Source organism: Vanessa cardui, chromosome 2, assembly GCF_905220365.1.
Source record: "Vanessa cardui chromosome 2, ilVanCard2.1, whole genome shotgun sequence".
NCBI classification, from domain to species: Eukaryota; Metazoa; Arthropoda; class Insecta; order Lepidoptera; family Nymphalidae; genus Vanessa; species Vanessa cardui.
The window spans coordinates 1,582,355-1,595,432 of record NC_061124.1 but is presented as its reverse complement, the minus strand read 5'-3'; the positions used below and the strand labels follow the sequence as shown (position 1 = coordinate 1,595,432).

Sequence of the window (13,078 nt, the reverse complement as noted above, 5' to 3'; positions counted from 1 at the left end):
TGCTTTCCTTCCAACTTACAGACTTCGAGCCAATAAAAACAATTCAATAAGATATATCCAATATCTTTTTATCGGCCTGGCCTTTGAACCTATGATCTCAGGAACTGCAGTCTGTACCTGTACCCTTAATCTTACCTAAATTATATTATTGATAGGGATTTTCATCATTTTTTATCTACTTCTCACACAGATTGTAATTTGGACGGTTCAAATTTGCAATCAACTAAAATATGGAAATATTTATTCCTGTCGATATTAAATACTCATGATGTTTATATTAGTTTTGTTAATTTTCTTGAGAAATGGATATTCGTCTTTGGCCTTGGCCTTGGCAACATCTTACATCCTGTATTAACGTTTAGACAAACTTCACGTCCCACACAGATTTATTAGATGATTGATGGATCACTTAGCGCCAATACCCTTGGTGTTGTATTATTCAATATTGTGAAGCCAATGAAAATGGTGCCATAAGTAGATTATGGAATAAAGCCAATAATAACAAATTTCGAGTATACTTTGCCCTATTTATTACTTTTTATTATTTATTTATTTTTTGTAGTAGAAATAGAATTGCTCGATGAGATGTAGATTGACATTTATATTTTTTTTACATTTTTCAGTAAAGAATACCGACAAAAATTGAATCTAAAGAAACCCATTTCACGTTTATCTATTCCTTAATTTGTTTGTAAATTAAAAAAGGGATGTGTACCTTAATAAAAATTATATTTTTTTTCACTTAATCGTTTTGTCTATCTTGAGTTAAGCAAATAATTCCCCCACAGGCAACAAGCCTGACTACAGACGGAAGGAAGAGAGCGCTTTTAGCCGTAGTGTCCAGGGAACAGCATTACGGAACATGCCTTCAGTTCGGCCTGGTGCGATTCGTATCACCACTCGCTGAGAGGGCTGATTTGATTGCACCGAGTGATCATCAGTTGTTGTTCCAAAATATTGAAGAGGTATGATTGGATGATGGTTGGATTTACTTACGTTCGAAAATAGTTATTGACATATATATAATGGAGAATCATTTTTATTCTAAAATTTTAAGAAAACCTGACCGGATAAAGCACCCGACAATTATTCAAAATTGTGGTAATTTGGACTTTATCGTCTTCTTATGATTTTTAAACAATTTTTCTTTCGAATTTTTAAACAAACAAAGACAAAACATTTATATATTGCATAACTATCTAAAAAGGTAGAAAAATAGAGCAATATTTATATTAGGAAACATGATACTCCATTAGTGAGCAAATGCCTCATTACCTTTTATTTAGGCGAAACGACTCACGTTGATTTATTTATGAGGTTTCCCTTCATCGCCGAGCACTAGACGAATAAGTTCAGCACATGAAAATACAGTAGTAGTACTTCTTTTGAATTTGATTCCTCTGAGCTATCTTGACTCATATTTATAATAAAACACTATGAGTAACAGGATCAGCTACATGATCAATAGGATAGCCAATCGAAAAAAGGAACCCTACTATTTAAATTATTTTAGGTCCCAATCTACCACATACCATTCAGTAAAAAAAGATTCCAAACAGTAAATTTTTATTTTTATATTCAGTTGTCATAGAAATATTATATTACAGATCTTTAGATTATCGGAAGATATTTTGGATCAAGTCGTCCAAGATGATGGTGAAATACAAACATCGACAGTCGTGGCCGTTTACTTGCAGAAGACACCTGTATTCCTTAGTCTTTACAGAAAATACTGTTTAGGACTAAAAAGAGCTGACTGCGTATTGGTGAGAAATCTTATCCACATCAGTTAATATATTTTCCAAAAGAAACTTCGTTCAAAAACCATTTGTAATTTTACAGGTAAAAAAGTCAAAAGATCCAAGTGGTGCGTTTTCAAGGTTTTGTACAAGTCCTCCAATACCGAGGAGGAGGCCCGACATCACATCCCTTGTTCACAAACCTTTGGAACAGTTCAGAGAGCTTCTTAGATTAATGAGAGCAGCTGCAAGCAGTAATGGAGCTGGACCTTATGACCAGCTCGAGAAAAAGCAGCTTCAAGTTATCGTGGAACAACTTCAGGTAAACATTACAATAGAACATTATTTATACAACTGTTGCCTTACTTAAAGTAGATATTAAATAATGTCAAAATAAGAAAACGATTTTATTAACATATTCCGTTATCAAAATATGTGGTTATTAATATAACAAAATATTTATATAGAGTGGTTATCAAGATGTGACAGCCGGTTCTGGCCTAATGGGTCTCGCCGGTGATGGGAAACCTTTACTGTCGGTTGCCGATTTGGAGAGTCGCCTCGTGTTCACTAGATGTAAGGTAAGTGACGACCAGAAGAAAATTAAAAGAGAGCACTTTAAACGAACTTACTTTACCAAGCATTTGATTAGGAAGTTTTACCCTACCATCACTAACGTTTAAACCACGTCGCTAGTGCAAATATATTCCAAATTGTAGACACCAGTGGCTTCGCTCGCTTTTTAGGCTGTTGGTTGTCATGTTTCAGCCAAAAAAGTAGCCTATGCTAATTTTATGAAATTCAGTGTAGTGGTTTGTGTTCTTGAAAGAGCAAGAGCAAGACAGACAGACAGAGTTACTTTCACATTTTTAATATTAATACAGAATATAGACAATACAGCTAAGATAATATTTTCCCTTTATGCACTTACAGCCATTCGTCCTGAGCACTGCAGGACGGCAATGGATATTCGGCGGAGAACTCTCCAGGGTAGAAGGCAGAACAATCCGGCCGTACTGGGCGCTGCTATTCACTGACCTGCTGCTCTTTGCCACGGTGTCCAGAGATAGAGTCTTATTCGTGACGGAAGAACCGGTCGCATTGGGAACTGTGTCGGAAGCCCAATTTAATATTAGGAAGAAAGGTACGACTGTTTTTAATTGATTTTGACTCAAATAAAAATGACACATAATATTTATTCAAATACTCAAAAATGAGGAAAATAAATTGGTTAGACTAAAACAATTAAAATACTATTTAATTCACAGCTACTGAATTCCGACTGATCCTGGGTCGAGCAGGGGGAGAGAGTCCTCTGGTGTCGTGCGCACCAAGGACTCCGGCGCGCTCACGACCGATCGTCTTACGAGCTCCTTCAATCGATTTGAAAGCCGTGTGGCAGAGCTTGTTGCAGAGGCAAATGTAAGTGCTTATTAATAATATTCCTACAAATAATATTTTCTATTAAATATCATAATATTATTCGCATGCACAATCTATATAATTATACAAAACACACACACTGCGTTGCATTGCCTTGTTATCATAATTAATACAACTTGGCCCCATAACTCATTTCTTCAATAAAAGTTAAAATAATTACATTTCAGTTACCGCGCACACACGATGTCGGGGACGCCACTCGGTTCTCCGCTCGACTCTCCCGACCCACAGCTGACCTTTAGCCTAGCGACTCTCGACTCTCAGCAGCGCCAGGTATCAGGGTCCAGCATACAACGACACTCGAGCCTCGCCCTTCTACCCGCGAGCTCATACCGTTCACACTTAAACATGCTCGTAGAAGAGCGCCCAGAGAAAGAAGTTAGGGTTAGCTTCGATGTCAGACCCAGCTCTGCTTCCCCACATCCGCAACCCGTGAGAGGGCCTCTCAGTACAGTCTGGAGAACCGCACCAACACCAGAAACACCATCTGCTAATCTCTCTCCAGCGGATTCTCAAACATTTTCGTCCCATTTCGTATCTTCCTCCAGCATTGAGAAAAATGACGTTCCAGCTTCCCCGAGCGCTCAACTCACACCAGAAGGCGGGGAAGATTATTCAGAAATGAGCCCATGCAGATGGGAATCCTTCGAAGCTGATCTAGCATTAGCCGATTTAGACGTTGATCCCTCTTATAAGCATGCGGTAGAGGAACGTATATTTCTTCCCGAAGATCCTCTCTTACCTCGAGTGCCACTACCTGAGAGGCCGACACCACCGGCCTATCTAGAACTTTGATCTGCGGAGTCAGATCCGGAGTTAGTGGATTCCTATTTTCTCCGGATTCGAGGAAATTTCAGTTAAAGACCTAAAACATTTTAAATTTTGGACAATATCCGGTCCTTTTATTTGAAATCTGAAATCCGGCGTTGACTAATTGGCTTTTAAAATAAATATAAATTGTAAATATTTGGAAAGTTGTAAACTTTGTGGGAACGTTAACATTGCTTATATTTGGGGATTGATATTAAGGTTGTGGCAAAAAAATTTTGAGAGACATATTTTCGAACATTAACAGTATTCCGAAATCTCGGTATTTTGGCTATTGATTAGAATATTCTAGATGTAAGTCAGCCCTTTCCAAGTAATATGATATGTAACAACAGCTGGGTAAAAATGGAATTTAACAGAACTGAACTGAGATATTGAGTTGAATATATTCCCTTGACTCAAATATGTATGCTGATATTATACAATTTACCGTATTATAGGATTCAGTGTCAAAAATGTAACTATAGGGTACCAATCGTAGTAGGACATATTTATACGACTTTGAACTAATAGTTTTGTAATATCATCGTTGCTTCTCAAGTCTTCCGTCCTTGTCTTATGACGTTTGTTTAGTTGAAAAGGTTTTACTGCTGTTTCTCCCAAATCTTCTGATTCCGATGACTTTACTGGCAATGTTATTTTACCACTTACAAATATATCCGAATTGATGTTAACGATTTCGATGTACGTTAAGATATTTCACTGTACATAACCTTACAAATTGTACAGGTCATGTGGATATTTGGCGATTAGTTTTGCGAAATTGAATTCATATACCATCACAGCATCACTGAATTATTTTTGTTTGTGCATCGCTTCTTTTAATGCATTGCCATTAGAATAATACGTGTTACAATGAAAAATGGTAGTTGATGTTACTCTGTGTGAAATTTAAATGTAGTTACTGCTTTTTGTTATACGATTTAATGCATACATTTTAAACTGTGTCCATAACTGTGTGTTTATTGAAATAGAAAAGCGCGTATATATAATCGCTAGCATCGTAAAATGTTCACATAACCTACTCCCGGGGTTCTCCAATGTATATGACCTTATTTTCTACTAAAAATTTTTGGTAGTTAGAATCAATAACTTTCGATGTTTTTGGCTGTGTAAAATAAGTAATAGATATGAGGAAAAGAATGATAATTTTGAGAAAGCCTTTTACTTATTGTTCTGGGTTCTATGTGGCGTATAATGACTTTATAATAAAAATTTGGATGTTTTGTTTAGATCGAAGCAGAAATTTCTAATGATCGGTGAATAAAGTGACTTTGTCGATGGTGATTATTTTTTTTATTTCAAATTTCTTAAATGGACCTTATTTTGCGAAGCTATCGAATCTTACGACTGGAATATTAAAAGCGCTGTTAATATAATAATATTAATGTTCTATCTACCATTTTTCTATGTAACGCAGTGATTATTCAAAAGTAACGATATATTTTTGCACATTGTAATAATTCGAATAGTTTAATTGTTATATTACATAATTTTTTAATGATTATTTGAAAATTAACAAATTATTATTTTCGTTGAAGAGGTTGTGAATATTTTTAAAGACAACTATAATTGTGGTGTTCAAGAGTTTATTATATTCTTACTATAATATTTCAAACGTTAAATAAAAAGTACCTAAATCGGGTAAGTAAAATAAACTTTATTTTATAATTGAAAATAGCATTTCGCAGATTGTACGATTATTCGAATTTCACCTAATATCCACTTGACTTGAAGATACTTACCACAAATTGGACAATCTAAGCCATTTTTAAAATTATATCTATTAATAAATGAACAATGAAGTTAAATTATAACATATAGTCGAATTGAAGGACGTAAATCATGATATTATATGAAACCTAATTTCGGAAACGAATAATAATATAAAAAAGATGTCCAAAAACAAAAAATACTTGTAGACGCGCCGGAGTTCTGCAGAAACACAGACAGGTGGCGCTGGAAGTGCTGTTGAAGGTGCAAGAAGTAATAAAAGCCGAGGATCTACTTTACACCTCCAGAGATGGATGACTCAGTTACCTGAAGCTGAGGAGCTAGATCCCCCAGAACCGGATATGGAAGTAAGTAACAAAACATAAGATTATTGGTAGTGTCATATTTACTAGTCTGGTAGAAATCGGAAGGCTCAAAAAATTATCATTTCTTATTTATTATTATAAATTTAAATTGCTGAATAATTTAACTAATATTTTAGATGTGGAGTATCGAAGAGCTTAGAAAGAGGTCAAAAGAGCTAAACCTATTAGAGGTAGCGGATCTAATAGAAAATAATATTGAAAATAAAGAAGCCGCTGTTGTTGCCAGTGTTGAAAAAAAGGAAAATGATAAGAGCCCATCAAAAAGTAGTAATTCAGGTAGTCAGGTTAGTGTTCCAAAAGCATATTTCACTATTCAACAAAGTCTAAGGAACTTGGGAGTGTTTATTTTACCTATACTGCTATAAGAGTGCCCTAATACGAGTGGTGAAAGTGAACTTGTTCTGTTTTTGGTTAATCTTGATTATCATTAATAAAGAAATTAAATAAATGTATCGACTCAATTTTGAAGGCATGCATTTCTACGTGTGATGAATTAAATTAATATTATATTAGATGTGGTAACGCGATCATTCAACGGAATGAGCGTGTCTTAGTGATTGAAGATATATTATCCTTTATAATTGATGTTAATATATTAGAATATATATCACACGAAAGGTTTAATTTAAAAGAATTTTCCTTAATATCTTTTAGCAAGCTAAAACTTTGCTGAATGTGTATTATATGTTAAATAAAAAAATTATGTACATTAAGCACAATACTATATTTACAGATAACGGTCCGTACCAGTCCAGTTGTGGTAGACACTATTCCTGTATGTCGACAGTGTCATAAAAAGTGCTTATCAAAGCCAAACAGTCCATTAGTTTCACAAAAAGAACCACCAGTACCTCCAAAACCTAAAATTGAGGCCTCACCTCCAGTTTCAGCCTCAAATAAAAGTACTCCTAGTAGTTGTAGCGCGAACTGTAATACTCGTAAACAAAAACATTTTACTCATTTAGAACGCAAAGGTGCTATTAGAATACGCCCAGAAGATGGTCCTAAGGCTGCTAAGAAAGTAATCGATTCGATTGAACAGAGTCAAAGAATGCTTAAATCAAAGTCTTATGAACTGAAAACTGACTCTCCTGTCTTAAATAAAAGTATGACGAGAAGTCACACAAAAAGTCACTTGGAATTGAGGAAAGAGAATTCCATTACGTCGCCCAGTCCGACATCAAGTAGCAGAAATAGTCCACTGTCCACTAGCCACACAACATGTAGCTCTATGGTTTTTAACTCTAGTTCGAATGATTTAAGAACGTCCAGCTCAAATATAGCTAATCAAGTCCAATGTGTTATAGCACAAGAGAAATATATAAATGAAGTTAAATGCGTTGAAAGTATAATGCTATCAAAACCAAAATCTTCAACATTTTCATCTCCAGCAACTTTGAGAAAAGATGAACGCACAAGACAAAAGGCTGAAACTGTACTGAATAAAGTTTTAGGAATGAACATAATTACAAAAAGAGAAAATGTAGGCACATGCCTTAAAACATCGTCAGTATTTTTGGATGATGATTCCATACATGAGGACGACAACGACTTTAGAATAGAAAGGGGCTTAAGAAGGTCACCAAGAATGGGTATATCTGCGGTAAGTAAAATGAACGGTGACATAAACAAAAAAAACGAGGTTATAGAAGATATAAATGCAAACACAAACGACGTCTTATCGGATGAAGATTCCGAATTAGGACCGCTCATGTTGATGGGATTGTCGGCTATAAACCCTGCAGCCCATTTGATGCGAGTTGAACCTTTTAAAAAGACACATTTCGATCACATAAGTGTTAGTTCCAATAGGACGAATTCGAGGCCTGGAAGTCTTGGTTCAATTAAATCAGAATCACCTGTACCAAATATAGCAGTTGTACCACCAACGCCAGACTATAACAATACTAGTAAAACTGTAAGTATATGTATGTTTATAGTATAATTGTTCTTAGTAAGTATTCTCGTATGTATTGACATATGTATTCATTTCAGGATGAACTGGTAGACGAATCCCCTGATTCTCCAGATGCTCCAGAAGATTTACCTTATGTTTCTCTAAAAAGGTGAGTTTAACCAACATATTAATACATAAGTAATATATAAGTGCATGAATTATAATCTTATTCACAGATACGGCACAATGTCAAGTCTTGAAAGACTACCTTCGGATGAAACGGATGATGGTAACGTAAGACTGACACAAGAACCGGAAACCACGAAAACGTATAATACAGGTACCAACCAAATAAACATATTTTATGTGACTGAAAAGGCGATACTTAAATTTATTTTTTTATTAGTTACTAGTGCCGCTGGAGGTATCATGGGGTGGACAGCGCGTGCTGGGTCATTTGTCGTCGAAAAAATGAATATATTCAGTCATACAGAAAGCGTGCCAAATACTTCTATAGCGCATAAACAACCATCGTTTTTGGAAAGGTATGCCACTTTATTTTTACTAAAAAAGTAAAGAATTTGCAAAAGAAAGTAATCCTCAAATGTTCATGTGATCATAATAATATTTATGTTTTTCCTCACGAAATAGGTGGAAAACTACACAATGGGAAAAGAAACGCTGAGTATGTGTATGAGTTCGATGGCTCTTGTTTGATGATTGTTTTAGATAATGCGCTATTTGTTACATTACAGACTTTATAGAAGAATTAGACGATGCTAGATTTGAAGATATTTTTAGAAACTCTTAACGTTTTACAGAAAATGTATTATTTTATAGCATTGAAGTAGATCTGAGGTTTTGTAATTTTGATGCTAGTTTAATCATAATATTATTATTGTTATTTATTGATATTAGAAAAATATGTTTTACTGTAAATCTGAATTATAGGTGATTGTTTTTTTAATGTTTAATTTATTTCTAAAATCTAAAATATTTTTACTTTTTTAGATTATACTCATAATGTCTAGTAGTGAATAAATATATAATATAATAGATTTTAGTGATTTTTTTGATAGAAATCGATTAATTATTTTGACTTCCTAGAAAGTAGTAACACTGTTGCCCACTTTACAATGAAGTCTATGATTTAGGTGCCTTGGAGTCGGTGATTGGAAGTCAGCTATAGGTACAGAAGACGGTACGGTAGAGACAGGGGAGGGGAGTGGTGCCAGTGGTGAAGAGGCTTGGGGGACACCATCTTCTGGTGATCTATCAGACAATCTACCCGATTCCGAACATGGGACCCTCTCTGTGAGTATGAGAATGTTAACAATAAAGTTGGTTGTCCTAATTACATAATATATAAGTAATAATAATAATATATATTGGACAACATAACATACATTACTCTGATCCCTATGTGAGTACCTAAAGCACTAGTGTTATGGAGAATCAAAAGTAACGACGGTACTAAAAAAATCAAGACACAAGACAAAATAGTAAACTAATGAACTTTGTCTACATCGACTCGGCCGGGAATCGATACCGGAACCCCTGATTGAGGTACCCATGAAAACCGGTGTACACACCACTCGACCACGGCGGTCGTCAAATACAATTGCATTACGATTACAATATACATATAATGGATCGAAAATCGAAAACGCTTAGTAGCTTTATTTTTAATAAAATGAACAGAAACTAATCGTTCTAGTCACCAACCAAGTCTTCATCCTCGTATGCTGGTGATGATGATACGGAGCTCATGATGGATGAACTGCTAATGGCACCGACGATAACTGGACCTACGACATTAAGACCATTGCTTCCAAGGTATGTAGATATGTATATGTTAAGTAGGGACCTGAAGAGACTGATATGCTTGGAAGTACGGCTATGCCATGCCTGATTTTGCCTGGATTTCTCTAATGAGAAATTCTTAGTAGCTCGAGCATAGCTCGGAAAGTACTAAATTCTATTGATCCTGCCCCTGAACTCCAAACTTCAGTTGCGTTATATTTCCCGGTCTATGGGATTATAAGAAAGAACGACAATTATTCCTACGCAGTTGTTAACCCTGCCTAGAGAAGAAGCTCTGCGGTAAAAACACTCGGAAGCAGCAGGAACATTATTTTTTTAAAAATACATGATTTCAAAATGTTTACAGGGATGTGTTCAGAAGAAGATTAGAACCTCTACTAGAAGAGGATGGATCTGATAGTGGAAGTGAAGATAACAAACCAACACCTACCAACTCTGAGGACCAGGTGAATACCACAAATGTGTTTAATAGTATAGAAAAAATGAAATATAATTCAATAATAATATACTACTTTGTTTATTAATAACTTAAGTATTTTCTGTTTTATTAGTAGGAAATGAGAAAAAGAAACTAATTGCATAATCGATACAATGATCTGACAAAATTGACAAAATGTTATGCCCATTATTTTACATAAAAGAAACCTACAATTTTATTTAGTTTAAATTTTTGTAAAGAGGCAATGTTGTCAGATGCAATGGAAATAGATGTTCAGTGGACGTTGATGTTTAAACAACCATAGCATGTAAAACGACCATAGAATGAAATGCGATATACATAGAATGTAGTTTGTTGCATGACCCTAACCCTAATGTTAAACACGTACATAGGTTCTGATCGGGGAATATCTCGTACACGACGATATTATTAATAAATTCGATGTATATTAGGGGGTTATTGGCAGTTCTCGATCGCATAGACCGTAGCTAGGTTGTATCTCACATTGTGACTGGTCCGCTGGTGCGGCGCTTGGCGCAGGGCAGCGAGCGTGGCCTCGATGCTGACGTCTGCTGCGACGCGCCGCACCGGCCGTCCTCTGCTTCCGAGCCAGGTAATATCAAAACTTCACTTGTTTGTAGCGAAGATTGCATTACGATTACAATAACTCTTATGAACTCTTGAAAACAACAATCATAGAAACATTCGTCATACGAGTATATAAGAATATAGAGGACAGTTTTGTTGAAGAGCCTTATTTGCTCATTATTTAAAGTAAATATAGTAAATTCAACAAATTAAAAGACAGTACACTACGTAATGAAAACACTCGACATACAAATACTAACAGAATACATTTTGACAGCAAAGTGGACTTCTTGACTAAGCTTGGAAGGTGAGGCGAGGAGCATATTTTCGTACATCAGTATTTAATGCTATTGACTCAATACGATACAGAGCACGATGCATGCATGTTTCTCCCCAAGGGACTGAGAACAATCCTTTGAAATTATTGTTGTCTTAAACCTAGCATGCGATGACAGAGTTTGCACTCCACTGACACCTGTACGTTACTTGTGCGTATCATTTGGAAGAGTAACTTAACGTCGTAATCCACGGTATATCAGTGATCACCTTAATTTCGCTTTATATCGCAGCTTGTATTTCGATTTCAATACGGCATCTCAATATACTATTTCGAACACGATCGGAACACAATACATACATAGAACTCGTGTCGCAATGCTCCGGGCTGAAGGTGTAGCATTCTACAGAAGCGGAGGATGGTGCTTGCGGCGCGGGGGGCGCGGGGCGTGTCGCGGGGCGCGCTGGTGGCGCCGCGTCCGAGCTGAGTCCCGACCGGACTCCTACCAACGAGGCACCTTCGATGCCCTTACAATCTGGTATACATCGACACCAATAAAAATTACAAGTTTTACATGATATACTTACACAAATTTATTTCACAAAAGTTCTATATAATGTGATATTGTTTTCTAATTAATTCGTAACTAAATGATGGATCGTACAAAATAGTTTCAAAAGAGTCTGTGGAGCGAGCATATGCTGGCGGCGGTCGTCGGGGCTCGGCCAGTTCAGCCAGCACGCCCTCCACACTCGAACGCACCACCATCCACAACCCCACACCCCTACATCAGCTGTCACCAGGTAAATCGACCAAACAGCAGAATAGCTTTACTGTGAGCTAAGCATGGCAAAGTAATAAGTAGTCATAAAAAAAATTACATTCCACAAGTGGGCGTAAAATTAAGTAATTCGTGATCTGTCATCGATAATATTCTTTTTAAAAGAATAGTGTCTAAACTCAATGATATTCTAATAAACAGATATGTATGTTATATCCATACTAAACAACAGAAAAAAGTGTGCCGCGCCGGGAACCGTTTATTTTACATTTCGTTACAAGTAAAAAGGATAGCTTGATAAAAATAATAAGTAAAAGGGATAACTAGATGTTTTAATTACGCAAAACGTATTACTACATAATTATGATGTATTATAACATATTACTGGAATAATTATGATGAAAACGACTAAAGGCAAACGTCCCAATTAGGACGTTTTCTAGTCTTCACTTTTTGCGCGTTAATGACATATCTGTTTACTAGAACATCATTGATCTAAACTACAAGCACTTCAAATAAAAAAAATATTATAACTTTTCAAGTATTCATCTATTCACCTAACCGCATATGTTTCACCATCAGCTTCGGAACCACCATCAGTACAAGAGTGTTCACGGGAAGAGGTGAGACCGTCGTCGCCGGAGCGACTCAGTCCCCGCGCGGAGATGCGCCTGGCGCTCGACCAGGGGAAGGACATGCTGGCGGAGCAGGAAGTGGCATGGGTGAGCTTGAACCAGAACAGAAATAGACAGACTTAAACCATATCTAGGATCTAAATATTTGTGGAGAGACTGTTATACATTTTACGTGATATGTATAAGTACCATAAGTATTGGGCAGTGCCAAAAACATTTCGTTTAAAATATGGGGTTAATACTTGCTGACTTCCAGATAGGATATTATATATAATTGTATTTAACTAACATGAGTTTGTTTTTTTAAATGTTGAAAAAGAGTAATTGATGAGTTTCTTGCCGGTTCTTCTCGGTAGAATCTACATTGCGAATCAGTGGTAACTTCACTTAATATAGTTGTTAAATGACGATTCAAATGTGCTTGTTTACATGCTTGTTTACAAGCACATTTGAATCGTACTCAAGTAGGATTAAAATCTTACTTGAGTAAACTATATTTGATTTGATTAACATTTGTTTGCAGTGGAG

The 13,078-nt window shown here is 35.9% G+C and overlaps 1 protein-coding gene across 1 annotated transcript in view; it reads left to right on the top strand.

Moving 5' to 3' along the window:
* Nucleotides 1–13,078, top strand: part of LOC124538926 — a 54,979-nt gene that overhangs the window by 38,356 nt on the left and 3,545 nt on the right. The window contains exons 9-28 of the mRNA XM_047116196.1: nt 789–965; nt 1,608–1,766; nt 1,843–2,061; nt 2,207–2,320; nt 2,673–2,883; nt 3,008–3,161; nt 3,350–3,455; nt 5,933–6,091; nt 6,226–6,393; nt 6,843–8,027; nt 8,105–8,175; nt 8,243–8,346; nt 8,413–8,551; nt 9,161–9,320; nt 9,724–9,842; nt 10,177–10,276; nt 10,810–10,882; nt 11,544–11,672; nt 11,806–11,937; nt 12,498–12,637. Of these exons, the coding sequence (XP_046972152.1) occupies nt 789–965; nt 1,608–1,766; nt 1,843–2,061; nt 2,207–2,320; nt 2,673–2,883; nt 3,008–3,161; nt 3,350–3,455; nt 5,933–6,091; nt 6,226–6,393; nt 6,843–8,027; nt 8,105–8,175; nt 8,243–8,346; nt 8,413–8,551; nt 9,161–9,320; nt 9,724–9,842; nt 10,177–10,276; nt 10,810–10,882; nt 11,544–11,672; nt 11,806–11,937; nt 12,498–12,637 (3,819 nt within the window). The remainder of the gene's footprint in view (nt 1–788; nt 966–1,607; nt 1,767–1,842; nt 2,062–2,206; nt 2,321–2,672; nt 2,884–3,007; nt 3,162–3,349; nt 3,456–5,932; nt 6,092–6,225; nt 6,394–6,842; nt 8,028–8,104; nt 8,176–8,242; nt 8,347–8,412; nt 8,552–9,160; nt 9,321–9,723; nt 9,843–10,176; nt 10,277–10,809; nt 10,883–11,543; nt 11,673–11,805; nt 11,938–12,497; nt 12,638–13,078) is intronic.